We start from the raw sequence: 15,283 nt of genomic DNA on the forward strand, positions 1-15,283 counted from the left end.
TAAGTTATTTCACACGCAACCACAAAAGTTGAACTATCTGTACTATCAAACCACTTTTCAGGTAAAATGTAACTCGAATTGGACGACTTTTACGCTGGAAATCCGAAGAACATTTAGCAGCACTAGCAAAAGTTTGCCATTTTTTAGTGAAGCTCGGAGTTTTGCAATGTTTGCGAGTCAGTCATCACAGTTCTTATGATATTTCAAAAAGAAAAAAGTACATGCAGCGTAGGTTCAAAATCACATCAGTCTCAACTAGGGTTGAAATATCCGGATATCGGTTAACCGGTTAATCAAGACATTTCCATCTATCTGGTATCCGGATAGTTTTTTGTCGGTCAACCGTGTAATAAAAAAAGTAAAAGTATTACTGTGTGTTGAGTGTTTTATGCCTCTTTTGCAATTTTGAAATCCGATGGAGGTGAAAACTGCGAAGTCGGCAACATTAGAAGAAATATTTCTTAGAAGTTTTGATTGATCTAGACGGCGGGTTTTAGCGCTGTTATGACGTCACTGCAGTCTGCAAGTCTTTCTATTACTACACGTCCTCACCTCACAGCAGGGTTGCCAGATGGCCTTTTTTTAGGCCAAATTCCAGAAAACTGGCCTTTTTAAATTGCAGTTGGCCTAAAAAAATTGATGCAAATAAGGCCAGTAAATCTGGCCTTATTTGGCCCTTTTTATGGCTGCAAGTTTTGACCGGTTTAGAAAGTATTATTTTAAGGAAATTCAATTTCAATTGTAATATAAAAGTATCACCTATCATCACTTAGAGCCTAGCTTATATTCGTTTTAATTTTAATTCGTGAGTAGAGACATAGGTAGAGAGTAGAGAATGTGTTAGCGGTGGACAGGGCGGTTCTATTAAGTTGCACCTGCCGTAAACCGTAAAGTATACACTTGCCTTGTTTGTTAATGTGATGTGTTTGCATTCCATTTGTTCAATCTTGTCGTATTTTGTTTGCTGCTAAATAATTTCAAAACCGAGTATTAGTTTTAGTTCTTATGACATCTTAAACGTATTGATTTCGTACTGGGTTAGTCTGTGAATAAGTTTATTATCAAAGCCTACGACAACACATTTCACTGATTGTTGAACACTCCACGTTTACTTCTGATCCGGTTTGCAATACGCAAAATGCTACAGAACGACAGGGAATCTTTGCATTCGTTTATTTTTGATTTTTTAGATTCGTGGTTTTAAACTTCTATACATCAAATAAGTTTTGATGTGAGTGAAGGCTATATTTTATATTGTTATTGCGAAATTGAATTTAGACATTCTTTAGTTGATACATACAGTGTTTTATTTTAATATTTAATTCTTCTGTAGTCATGTATAGCACTGAAAATAGTTTCCAATCCTGCAGTTGTAGACATCCCTGATTCCCTGGTACACAGTGGCAGTGTTGCCAGATTTTTTTTTTAAAAAAGAGCCCAAAAATGCGCCAAAGCAACTTAAAAGTAGCCCAATTTGCCGTCGCGACGTCGACGGTTGAGCAACGAAGGCGCAGGCTTTCTAGGGGGTTTTTGGGCATGCCCCCAAGAGTCATGGACAAAGCAACATCTTTGTCCATCATGCTGATTGTGTAGATACAAAATACATACATTAATACAACATACAATAAGTACAATGTTCAATATTGAATCAAGCATTGTTCAACAGAAAAAAACTTAGACGAGCCAATGCTATACAAACTTCATACAAATTCCTATTTTCAAATTCAAGATACAAATGGTTCCATAGTAGATGCTAATGCATGGCATAAGCCCGTCAACTCAGATGAACTACCAAGAACCAACACCCAACAAAATTCTATCATCAACTGCTGAAGCTTCATTTTCATATATAGAGCTGTCATGCTTCCGCATTGATGACCGGGGATCAAACAGCATTTTTCCAATTGTTGCAGCAAAGTTCTGATCCTCACAATCGCTGACAAAAGTTGAAGTCCGATACGATTTCGCAGTTTGGTTTTGATTGCAGAAACTCTCGAAAAGGCTCGCTCAACTACCGTAATGCATTGCTGATTGGTATAGGCTACATTGTTAGTGCCAATTGAGCAACTTCTCTAAATTTATACTCCCCTGCAGCATTTCTAAACTCGTACACCTTGGTACAAAAAATACAAGAATCTATCATTGTTTTTCAATCATACAAGGAAGACCAGTTAACATTCAGTAAGTTTCTCCACTGACATTCAATTTTTCCCACTTTAATTTATAGCTTAGACAGCAATAAAAGCTTCAAAAATTATGGTACGGTACCGTACTAAACCAAGATCATAACTACCCTATAATTTCCGATATTCGATACAAGTGCAATTTCGCTTTCGCCACTCGCCAGTCAGTCCTTCCATTCTCCCGGATGAAAATGAATACAGCATTGCTGTAACAACAGTCAAAGCTGCTAATGGTCAGCAGTAAAATCAATCCTCATGCCGAATCAAAAAAATAACGTCATTTTTTCCGTAATAAACCGAAACTTTACCCACATTTTCAAAGGCTGGTCGGATTCTACCAATTATTCAGTACTGCCAACTCAAAATTCACTGTCAAACAACTTAAAATTCTGCCAAATTTAGGCGCCGTCTCGCGCCAAATCAGAGACTAAAAGTAGCCCAAAAAAGCGCAAGTCGCAAACCAACATTTTTTGGCGCCAAGCCCAACTAAAAGTAGCCCAATTGCAGATAAATCGCCCAATCTGACAACACTGCACAGTGGCGTACGCAGGATTTTGTCAAGGGGGGGGCCATTGACAGTAGCGTAGCCAGGAATTTGTAAAGGAAGGGGTTTGACAACGGCGGGCGAAGCCCGACAGCGTTTTTGCCTGAGAGGACACCCAGCGGCGGGGGGTCTGGGGGGCCTCCCCCAGAAAATTTTGAAAATTACTTTGAATTTGGTGCATTCTGAGAGCATTTTCAACAAAAATGTGGGTATAAATATTCCTGTAAAATGGTGCTGTCAGGTGGCATAGCAAAAGGATAAGATCATGTTTTCTTCTGCATTTTTCGGAAATAAAGCTAAGTCTCTATGTTTTCTTGTTGCTAATTCCTGGCTGAGATGTTTGAATGTTTGGTATTGGCAAAACTCGCTCTTTTAATGCAGTTTTGTTTAAAATTAGGCAAGTTTTTTTTAGACTGAAAGCATCATTCCCAAGCATAAAGAGACTGAAGGCATGATTTTCAATATCGTGATGTCACACGCGTGCCAAAGGGGGGGTTGTAACCCCCAAACCCCCCTGGCTACGCCACTGGCCATTGATATCCCAGACGTCTTCATGATATCCCAGTATGGTTTTAGTTTAGACTTTATCCATTTTTTTCTCACTATAATAGGCTTACAGAACACTACGCTACATTGGCATACCTGGGGTGGGGTTGGTGGATTGGGCTATGTATTTCGTATTAGCTTAGTCTATAGAACAACATTGTTAATTGCTCTGACAGTGCAATCCAAAACATATTAAATGCCTTAATCTACGTCGTTAACTACTAAAACATTTTTAAGGGGGGGGGGGGGGGGCCATGGCCCAATGGCCCCCCCCCTGCGTACGCTAGTGCTGGTACATATACTCAATTAGACAAATTCATGCTTATTGCTTAGCTAGATGTTCCGAATAGCACTGTTCATGAATTGAAGTAATATATAATGGTTTCTAGTTTATCTGCTACTACAGTAATTTTTCATTAATCAAATTATGCAAACGAACCGGTCATTATGCTCTGACCAGAGCCACTATATACATATACTATACACTATTTCTGTATATAGTGACTCTGCTCTGACAGTGCTAAATTATTATCTGTCACATTTGATTGTAAAATGGCATTTTCAAAAAATTATTTTAATTAAGTTGTTAGCGTTTATTTAGCCTTAAAAGTAAATAAAAAATTTGGCCTTTTTTTGGCCTTATTTTATAATGGATTTGGCCTTATTAAAGCTTGAGTATCTGGCAACCCTGCCTCACAGTCCAAAAGTTAGATAACGCAAAACGCAGTGAAAGAAGCGTGAGACAGTAGGCTTATATCTTACTTCGAGTGTATAAAAAAGACTGAAATGGAGTTCAAACGTTTTAAAAGTGAAAATCCTGTGTGGGCTTACTTCCTACGTTCAAGAAATGGCGAGAAGGCAAAGTGTGAAACGTGTAAAACTACTATTTCCTGCAAAGGAAGATCTACAGGGGCTATGAGAAACCACTTGCATTTGAAACACAAGATTCAGGTTGAGGCTAAAAAGACAAAAATGCAAAGTTCTTCTTTGGCAATGACAGACAGCAGTTCCACTGGTACAAGCAGGATTGACAATTTTTTTAAACCAGCCAAAGATTCGTTAGAGAAATTTGTTGCAAAGCTAGCAGCTGTTGACAGAATTTCTTTCAACACAATTGCTACCAGCAATCAAATGAGACAAGCATTTTTATCCAGAGCAGGGGTTCCCAACCTTTTTTGCTGCTCGTGCTCCTTTGTCAGGTCAGAGCATTCTTCGTACCCTCAAAAATTCTGATTGAATTTTTTAGGTAGCTATTGCTAAATGAAATTGCTTTCATAGCTCATTTAAACATTAAACCGATATTTCACACAAAAATGCAAAAATTACAAAAAGAAATTAAATTCAGTTATTTTGTTTGTCACTTCTCTGTCATATATTTGTTGCTGCTTCATTGATAAAACTCGCTCAAACGATGGTTCGATTTTACTTAAGGCAACACGCAAATCATCTTTCATATTGCAGACGATTTCTGTACTTATTCTTGATACACATCATGGTCGAAAAGCCACTTTCACAGTAATAAGTTGTTGAGAAGAGAATTAACACTATCATGGCTTCCATAGCAAGACTTGGGAAGGCTTCATAGCAATACACCAAAAATCTTCTAGCTTTGATTTGTCAAATAACAGTTTCAACTTTTGGCATCTTTTCATTTCGATGATGTTCTCCTTCAAATTATCCTCATCCGACATTTTTGTTAAACCAAAAAGAAATGGATTTATGATCCAATGCTGGAAATAATTCAATTCACCAGCAAAAAAGTAACCATCGAAAGAATCAACCAGCATCTTTAAATGGGAAATAATTTCATTTTTGAGATTTTGCAGCAAAGAGTTATTTGCAATTTGATTAAGATAAGGAAAATTAGCAAGGTTTCCATTTTCAGCAGCAGCAAGTAAAAAAACACATTGTTATGAGACAATGAGGCTTCTTAGCCTACTAAATAACAACAATTATTTGTAGACAATTTTCTTTCAAAGCAAAGACCGTATAATATCACTTACAATTCCAAAATAAAACTGTACTGTGAAATCTGTTTGAAAAGCTGCTCTGTGGCCCAAGGACCTTCGTACCCCTTGATGTTTAATCTCGTACCCCAAGAGGGTACGAGTACCCCCGGTTGGGAACCCCTGATCCAGAGGATATAAGTTACCACAAAGCGTGGTAACTGTCAGAAATCTTGTCATGACATTCTACCACCAACTGAAAAGCAATACGAAAGATAAAATCGAAATGGAAAAAATGAGTACAAAATTCTGCTATATCACGCTTGATGAGTATACAAGCACAAGAAACAGAAGATACATGAATCTAAACCTTCACTATCACGAAGACTACATTAATCTTGGAATGGCGAGGATAAAAGGCTCCATGCCAGCTAAAAAAGTAGAGGATTTGGTGAAAGAAAGAATGCACGAATTTGGCCTAAAGATGGAAGATATTGTTGCAGCCACCACAGATGGAGCTAGTGTGATGAAAAGTTTTGGAAGACTGGTTTGTTGCATCCATCAGCTTTGCTTTGCACATGGTTATCATTTAGCTGTCATGGATTTCTTGTATGCTAGGCAAGAAAACGTTGATGAACTGGAAGAAGAAAGTGAAAATGATGAAGGATCGGAACATTTAGAAGAGGAGATGGAAGAAGTAGAAGAACATGGTCTAGATTTTGTGGAGGGTGAAAGTAATGGCTTAAATCTTCAAGAATTTGTTTCTGACGTGATAAAGAAGGTTAGAAAGATGGTCATTCTGTTTCGCAGAAGTCGTCTTAAGAATGAAATTTTGCAAAAGCATGTTCAAAGACAGTTCAATACCGAGCTGAAGTTAATTCTAGATTCAAAAACCAGATGGAACAGCCTTTTACAAATGATAGAACGGTTTGTAAAAGTGGAGAAATGCATCAGATTGGCTCTTGTTGAAGTTAATTCTCCCATTACAATCACTGAGAGGAAAACAAAGATCCTCAAAGATGTGGTTAATGTCCTTGAACCTGTCAAACACGCAGTAGATGCACTTTGAAGAAGAGATTCCACGCTGCTGACAGCTTAACAAATTCACGATTTTGTACTTAAAACTCTTTCTGATACTGATTCTGCGTTTTCAGAATGTATCAGATCTTGCCTTCAGACCAGAATCAAAGAAAGGCGAGACACATGTCTCACTCACTTACTTGAATACCTGCATGATCCCAGATTTCTGATGGATGATAAACTTGACACGTTTGGTGAATTCAGAAAAAGAAGCAAGGTATACGCTCTCGCAGCAACCCTATTGCAAAGGTTACTTGGAGAGGTTGCAAGAGATCCTGAATCTAGAGTAGAAAAATGAAAGCAACTTGGTATCAACTACTTCTGCAAGGGTAGAAAGAGGGCCTACATCTTTGAAGGAACAACTAGAGCAAGCCATCATGTCAGCATCTGTTGCTGCTACTGCAACTCCACCTTCCAAATCCAATACCATAGAACTTAGCAGAAGGACAATCCGAAAAGAATGTGAAGTCTATGAAGCAACAGCGAAACGGCCGGCCAATCTTCAAATTCTTTATGAAGCGCTGCTTACCATTCAGTCCACTTCTGTAGAAGCAGAAAGAGCATTCAGTGCATGCGGGCTTTTTGCTACAAAACTCCGGTCTCGTCTAAACGATTCAACTATTGATGCGTTGTGCTTTATTCGAAATGCATTACAGAAAAAATAAGCATTCGATAGTTTTCGTTTTATTGTGTAAAAATGAAACAGAGTTGAACCATTAACTTGTAACTGAGTTGCTTGTAAGATAACATGTGTATTTTAGTGGTTAAAAGACTAGATATGCTGCGACAGGGTAGCTTTCAGTGTTCCTTCCAATACCCGGTTAACCGGGTAATAAAATTGCCAAATATCCGTATATACCCGTTATACGGATATCAAGCTTTTACAACTATCCGTTCAACCCTAGTCTCAACTCAGGTATTTCACAATGTAGACACTAATGAACTGTCTTGGCCTGATGCTGCGAGTTCGCTGTGGTAGTAGCGGTTTGCAAATAGCTTTCAGAACACAGTTTCCAAGTAATGTGTCATGATGAATGGTGTTGGAGTCAGAATGTCGTTCTTTTGTTTGGCTTGAGGTTGCTGTCTTGATTGTTGTCTGTCGAGTTTATGTGCTGTGAGTATGAATGGTTAAAAACTTTTTTTTTAATCGTTGTTTTTATTTGTTTTTTTATACTATTTTCAATCGTTTTATATTTTTTTTTCAAGTAACAACTGTTTTCATTTATCATTAAGAACTGCAAAAGAAAGTGCTGAAATATAGATGCTGAATAACTTTTTTTAAATTAGTTTGCTGCAGTTTTGACTAAGTTCTGCAAGTCAGAAGTGTGGTCGCATGCTCAGCAAGTGGTACCAATGAACCACCAACTTCAAGTGCTACCAATGAGGACTGTTCGGTTCCAGTGGTGACCAATCTTGACCATGTCAACAGTCAACCTACTTTGTTGCTTGTCTTAATTACTTTTATTAGTTTGTTTATATCTTTTATTCCTGTCATTTCTTTCATTGCATGTAGCCTATTATGATGTTGTTTAAAGTCTAATTGGTGAATCTACAGTCTAGTCAACTGATACGGGTTAACATCGATAAAAAAATAGACAGCACCACAATAAATTGACAAATTGAAGTTCTTTCGATTTAATAAACTTGAGTTTGTCAATTTTAGTATGATACGTTCTACTTTTTTTGATGAAGACTTTAATGAAAAGTTTAGTGACAAAGTTTTATTTTGGCAACTTATCGATGTCTTGATTACGGTATTTCAGATTGTTTCAACATCTTAATTTTAGACAGATTGTTGGTGCAAAACAAACGATCACTTTTTTTTAAAACATGTTTTTTTACATGCACAAACTGGGGATTGTAGATCATCATCATCATACAGCGAAACTACATCCGCTTTTGGCTTATCCGCAACACTAGAAGGGTTACGTTTTTTTTCCAATTTACAAAATATTGTACTTTTTATGGGTTATATAAGAGTGAAATTGGTTTTAAAATAATTTAAGGGTTTTAGTTACAAGCAAGCCAGCAGCAAAGCGTAAAAAATGTCAAATTGGCAATTGACCCTTCTAATGTTGGCGGAACAACGGAGTTGCGCGTCCGTAATGTACCGTCCCTAGCACAAACGTGCATGATGCACAAAAAACGACTCACGTCTCTACCTGTAAGGCCTTATTGCTGTAAAATTTTGTCAAATCACTTGAACAACTAACACCATTCATCATAGCACATGACAAGGAAACTGGCAGCATCAGGGTAAAATAGGTCGTAAGTATCTACATCGTGACGTAAGCAACGATCATGCTGCTGAAAGCGAAACTCAGTCACCTATATACCATACTAACATAACCTACCTACTATGTAGGTTATGTTAGTATGGTATATAGGTCACTGTGATTTTCACAATGAAGCTTTGCGTTTTTGTGAAGTTGATGTAGCTGGCGGTGCAACAGACATACTGTAACTGCATATTGAGCAAGTCAACAGAGAGTCGATAGGAACATCAAAAAAACGTAGAACGCACAAAACAAGTGAGACAAAATTATTAAACACAAAAGACAAGATACATTTAATTAACGACGGTAACACAAAACTATAAAAAAAAATTCTAACTAAACACAACTTACTACAGCGGGATCGCACAAGTGGAGGTCGGTAAAAAGACAAAGTTTGAAATGGGGCATCGGCAGTGTTTTAAACATGCAATGTCGCAGCATAGTTTATTCTTTCAGACTGTGTGCACATTAGCACTCACATTTAATACAAGTTACTGCAAACCTTCAAAAGAACGAGATTTTGAGGTGAAAGTTACTGTTTTAAAATATCCCTTCAACAACCAACCATTGCTGGTGTGATGTAATCTTTCAAATGTCGGTTACAAGTACGTCACTACTTGCAATTGCTACGCGTTAAGTTTTTAAAACAATCATGTGGACAACTTCAATATGAATCTTCATTGCAGATAAAGTGTCTTTCCAATAAGAATATCACCTTTCTTATGAGGTCGAATGAGAGAAGGCGTTAGATGAGTTGGGCAGTTCAGTGGCGTTTATGTCGAATAATTCAGCAATTCCTTCGCTGTCATCTAAACTGAAGAGATAATCATCCGGGTTAATAGCCGGAGAAAGAGCGATGAATGATCCTGAGTCTTCATCAATGAACGCAGAATCAGCTTCCGCTTCTCTTTCTCCGTAAGGATTCTTTGCTTGCAAGAGCGAAGATCTTAGGGATGATGGTATGGTGGCGTTTTCATCCGTTAGGAGGGAGTCATATTGATCTTCATCTCTGGGCGAGGATAAACGTTCCATCAAATCTAAAACATTGTGAAAAATCAGAATGAGAAAATGAATAGTTTTGTTTGTTTCAATCTTGACGATATAACTATGACTTGATATTTTCAACTTTACGACCATTGGGATCGACAAAGAAATAAGTATTCTGACTACAAACCTCTGACGACAAATAAAATTAATAAAAAAACTACACATTGCACAAAACGTCATTAAAACTTCATGTAAATTTATCATCTTGCCAATAATTATATTTTTACGCCCGTTACGACAACATACGTGTGAACAGACAAGCTTTCTGTGTGCAAATGTATTTGCCTAGCAGCAATGCAGCACAACAGCCAGCAAATAAGTCAGCTGCTCCCGGTGTTAACCAGGCTACTAAAACCGGTTTTATTCAGCCTGTTAACCTACTTGAGTGACCCATATGGAAAAAAAGTGCCATATGCTTCGGTCATCGCATGCTAAGTGCGAAAAGTAAAAAGTAGCGTTTCTAATAGGATGTATGGCGATCATAAGGGATGTGCACATGTTAATATTACCGTATGTTGAATAAATACCAAGTTTAGGAGAATTTTCTAAAGTGGAATCAGATAGACAGCCGTCTCCAGAAGCAGGTGACATGCATGACTTGCTGGGTGATGCCAGGTCTTCTGGATCGGGACAGAGAAACACGTCGATCTCTCCTTTTGTGCTCTTCAACAACATCTGTATTTTCTGTAAAGAATATAACTAATTTATTCAACCCAACTGTAGAACATGAAAAAACATATTAACTTAACTGCACCACAAGAATCTTCAAACAGTGGCCGCCGTCAAGACACCAATGCAAGAGTTACAGTAGGCTACATGGACAAAATTTAACACATAAGTCGTTTTTACTGCGTGAAATTTAAGTTGATTACTTTGTGTTGACGCTTATTCCAATTTTCCGTTTTCAAATGCCTCGTAGTAGGTTACTGGTTAGATGAAAAATCAGAAGCGTGTTTTCAATGTCCTTCACTAATCGCAAGGTTTATATTATAGTTGAGTCTTCAGTTGCTTCATGTCCGCAAACATGGTTTAATGGTTATGAATTACAAGCATAAAAACACACATAGATGAGTTTTCTTTTCTGAACAGTGACAAAGCAACAACAATAACAGAAAAACAATGTAAAGGAGGAAATACCTCTCCTGGATCTGGTACTTCAAGTTTTGTGTCTTGGGGGGCTTTGATACAGATAACGATTTGGTCCTTGAAACTTTGGATACTTCTTATATCATGGTAAGTAACATACGAATGCGTATTGGCAAAAATAAGAGTTAAGGAAACTGACAAACATAGATTGCAAAAACGTGAAAAGACGATGAACAAGTTAAGATTAAAATATATTATGCACTGCAATTCTCAAGAGGATTCTCAAAAGCAGTTACGGCAACACGAGCACAAAATTGGGTTAAAATAGAAAAATATTTTTCAAAAGGATATTTTGAATTTGACTCCGACAGTTGCTCAAGTTCAATTTGCCGTTGCCGTATCAAGTCGTCCAGATCGTTTTCTTTCGACTTTAATCTCTTGACATCCTGCCTAAATTGGCAGAGGTCTGTATCTTGATCCGATTCTGATCCCCCTCTGCTTGCTGATGCTCTGTAGCGTGGACAACACGTTACATGCAAGATTGGCCAATGTATTGAGAATAGTCATTAGCTAGTGAACACTGTTTTGATGTCGTCTAAATTCTATACCGGTATTACAACTATGCGCCTCACCAAAAAATACATTTAAATTTTGACTTGCCTTTTAGAAAGCGGAACCTGAGTTACTATACGCAGTGCACTATCTTGCAAATTGTTATACGACCAAGACGTTGCAAAAGACAAGAACTATGTCATGCTATAAGCAATATATTGTTCTGATTCTATTCACACGCGGTGGATACAGTGAAGGTACATTGGCACTATGCGTGGTGAATGCGAAATGTGACCCCGTTCGTTGCAAAGTTGTACTTACGTCCACTGAACGTTATTTTTGGATCGTTTTTCTATCAATTTGATCCCTTCAAGAACATTGGTTATGTCGTAGATTCTTCGCTTTTGCACTGAAAGCATTCCAGCGGCTTGATTGAGATCTAAAACCCCATCATCTGAACTGTGCATCAGCTGAATAAATCTAGAAAGAAAAAAATCAATGAAGGAAACTTGACAATCAAGATATCGTAGTTTAACGATTTAAACAAAACTCAGTACCAAGAAAATAGTTTGAAAAATCTACCTTTTAGTCAGCAAACCAAGAGAAGTATCATATCTTGATTTTTCTCCGGGTGAGCGCTGGACAACGGCAGAGCTGCTGGATATGGTTCGGGGTCGCTTTCGATTGGGCGTATTGGAGGCTTGTGAGGAACGGTCTTGCTTTCCACCTTGTTTGCCGACTGGTTTCAGTGTCACCGGCTGCAATCGTTAATGAGAATGTAACGCTCACACAACGTTTGTGGTGACTTCTTTTGTTTCTCCTTTTGCCACAACTTTTGTATGACGTGGGTTCAAATTAAAACCAATTAATTACAATATGACGTCATATAATTGCATTTCTTCAACTCTTCATCACCATATGACGCCACATCAGCTTGCCGTCACTCTATGCAACGCAATATAATATTTCGACAACCGTTATAAGGCCGGTAGCAACTTGAGCAGCTCTAACGTATAGAAATACCAACAAAGTGGTTTGCATATTCCAATAATCTTGTGAATGAAGAAAAATTTTGAAGGATCTTGCATGGAGGACAAGTGCTGGGACAATTCCCAAAAGCAAATCTTTTCTGGATTTAGAGTAAGGTACAATGATAAATATATTTAAACTTTTCATAGACAAAATATAGATCCTTAAATCCACTAGGACATTTACAAACAAATCTACTGTTGCTAACTATAAAATCAACAAAATCCTTTTACCTTGTTAAAATTAATTGGTTGCAAATTGACTAATTGTTCGATATCATTTTGATTTGAACAGGTAGCAGAACTTTGCAGCAGTGCATGAGCATCCAGCTCCAACTTTCTTTTCACCTAATAATTTGATTTTCCTGTTATGTAAATGTGCCATTGCTCAAACAAGTAGCTTACTGACAACACAATATACAATTTTGCTGTAATGGATTTGCATTATAAGTCAACCTCACTTTATTGGTCATGGGGACCAGGCCAAACCGGTCTGATTAAACGTGTGGCCCAATTAAGCAAGAAAAACAAATTTTACCAGTTTTGCCTATTTGGGTGTTATAGCGTCTAAGTTTTGTTATTATTATTCCATCTAGTGCAGCTTGAACTCCTGTCCCGTGTTTCTCTGTGCTGCTTAATCCGCACAAGATCAAGTAAAATTAACTGAAAACTAAATTTTAAAGATTTTACTTTTTAGCATCGTCGGGTTGTGTGGTGGTTGATTTTGTTTGGTTTCATTTTATTTAAAACCAAATTTCACAAAAAATAAATATCATATCTACTATCCAGCTAAAAATTTCGTTTTTGACTTTAACTTGTGCAAACTTTTTAATTTTTGGCTTGTTTCAACTTGTGAATGGATCGAGCTACTTTTTAGTTGCAATTGAGCTGGAAAACAAAAAATATCTGGCAATCTTGTCACTAATAACTTTGCGAGAACATAGCACAATGCTGAACATCAACTGTTGACATGTTATCTTTCTAAACATGTGTATAAAAAGCAAAATGTTAATCATAAAACCTATTCTTGGTAAGGGAGTGGTCTGTTTAAGCGAGGTAGTGGTCTAATTTAGCGGGAAAATTGTAAACAAAAAACGATTTACATTCGAGACCAGCAAAAACGGTCCGATTAAGCAGGTAATCTGATTTAACGTGGGCCGATTAAACGGGATTGACTGTACCGGTACTACAAGTTCAGTTACGTTTTTAAAAGTGATCAGCTTTGATGCAAACTAAGTTTCTGGTATTCCGAGTCAAATCCACTATTTCCTACAAATTGTGCATGCAAATGCTGCTGCGAGATTTTGTTTCTGTAAGAACATATCTAGACGCACCTGAGCTGGATGGTCAGAAGGAACAAAGTTGCTAGAGGATAAGTTAACCAATTGTGGATTAGATGTGATCCACTGCAGTGCTCCACTTTCTTGATAACTACTGGATGAAAGGTTTGGTTGCATAATGCTATAAAAACATTTATTTGTTAGGTTAGGATAAGATAGATACCAACACTTACCTATCCCAAAGAATCGAAAATGCATAATAGCCAATTCAAAGTCTGATTGTACTCTAAAGTCTATTGACCAATGACCATAGCACTTAATGCTAAGTGAGTAGTTTCATGTATTTTCTGGAAATAGTAATCTCATTCAGAAGTCAAACGATATCGTTACTTTCAAAATCCAATGCACTATCACTAGAGAAATTGTTTTTGCCGCCAGTGTGCAGATTGGCTTTAACACTTAAGGTTATAAACCAACCTATCTTCAAAGGATAAGTCATAACAAACCGATGAAATTAAACTGAAGAAATTCTTTATTCAACATGTTAGTTAGCTTTACAAAACAAACTGCGGATGAAAACTTTGTTATTTAGTGACAAGCTGTTAATATGATTTTGCTTCACATATAGTAGGCTACACTTCAATAGACTTTCTATTATAATAAGGCTTTCATTAAAATCTCAACAAACACACTCTAAGCTAAGGCTTATGAGACAAACAAGACTAAAGTGAAAACGGGCTTGTGCCACTGTTGTCCAGAGGAACAGCCGTGACAAAATGGTCTATTATGATTAAGAAAAAAAGCTACTAACACAAAATATTGGTAAGTTTAACTAAAACAAGAAGAGGCAATAAAGTAGAAACATTTTAAAAATACTGATGGAGTTAATGAATCACTACTTTATACTCTTTGTTATAAACTTACTTCATTGATAAAGGATTTGATGCTGCTGGTGATATTGAGGCAAGATTATTTGTAAATGTTTCTCGAGCCATTGTAGTAGAAAACACTCTATTGTTATCAGAATTCATGATATTCATAATATATATATTATTATAATAATAATGCTAAAAATATTTTTAAAGAAAACCAATATCTATAGAAAATACAAAAAAAAGGAAAAAATTAAGGTGATGGTAATAGAATAAGTTGAAAAGCAGTTTCTAATTAACAGTAGCAGATAATAAAATCATTGAAAAATTGGGCAGTGGGCACACTGAAAAATCGTAAAATTGGAAAGAAAAACTCTGCAGGTCTCGATAACCAAAAACCATCTAAGCCTAAGAATCTAAGGTAGGGGTGAATAAACGTTTTGACTCGAGAACCAAAAAGTTCTCAAAATTTGACAGGCAGACTATGTGTGTGTATCTGTACAAAGCAGATGAGAATGTTGGGCTGGCTATTGAATATCTGGTTGGCTAAACACTAAAAGTAAGTCTATCAGCATGTTAATGCAACATAGCAGGCCTGCCATGTAATCGTAAGCACAACCTTTTTAGGTTTGGAGCTGACACGATTTTCCTTTTGCACAATTTTACTGGATAATTTTTTCTTTTAATTGGAAGGTCAACTCATTTTCACCCTGTTAGATTAGCACAGTTCAGATCAGTCAGATTCTGCCACATAAATGTCTCAGCAAATGCTTTAAAAATTCCTCAAAAGCAATCACATTTTCTTCTTCCTGTTTTACGTCTCATTTCCTAGAATCAGGGTTG

General features: G+C 37.0%; 1 protein-coding gene across 1 annotated transcript; it reads right to left on the reverse strand.

Moving 5' to 3' along the window:
• Window positions 1-6,931: 6,931 nt before the first annotated feature.
• LOC145783154 (transcription factor E2F1-like) lies at window positions 6,932-14,652 on the reverse strand. The gene is made up of 9 exons (XM_082594946.1): window positions 14,493-14,652; window positions 13,623-13,749; window positions 12,523-12,636; window positions 11,843-12,018; window positions 11,582-11,740; window positions 11,060-11,218; window positions 10,760-10,874; window positions 10,150-10,306; window positions 6,932-9,612 (listed from the first exon to the last, which is right to left on the reverse strand). Exons 1-9 carry the CDS (start codon window positions 14,606-14,608, stop codon window positions 9,296-9,298), a joined length of 1,440 nt encoding a protein of 479 aa, XP_082451072.1. The 5' UTR covers window positions 14,609-14,652; the 3' UTR covers window positions 6,932-9,295.
• Between the last annotated feature and the right edge of the window lie 631 nt (window positions 14,653-15,283).

The sequence above is a fragment of the Aplidium turbinatum genome, chromosome 14 (genome assembly GCF_918807975.1).
Source record: "Aplidium turbinatum chromosome 14, kaAplTurb1.1, whole genome shotgun sequence".
In the NCBI taxonomy this organism is placed as follows: Eukaryota; Metazoa; Chordata; class Ascidiacea; order Aplousobranchia; family Polyclinidae; genus Aplidium; species Aplidium turbinatum.

What these genes read in the sequence shown, in the direction of transcription:
- LOC145783154 (XM_082594946.1), bottom strand. Translation starts at nt 14,608, where the DNA reads ATGAATATCATGAATTCTGATAACAATAGAGTGTTTTCTACTACAATG. An exon ending in CTTGGTTTGCTGACTAAAAG is followed by an intron (nt 11,741 to 11,842) that starts GTAGATTTTTCA and finishes TTTTCTTTCTAG; the next exon opens with ATTTATTCAGCTGATGCACA. An exon ending in AAGTACCAGATCCAGGAGAG is followed by an intron (nt 10,307 to 10,759) that starts GTATTTCCTCCT and finishes TATTCTTTACAG; the next exon opens with AAAATACAGATGTTGTTGAA.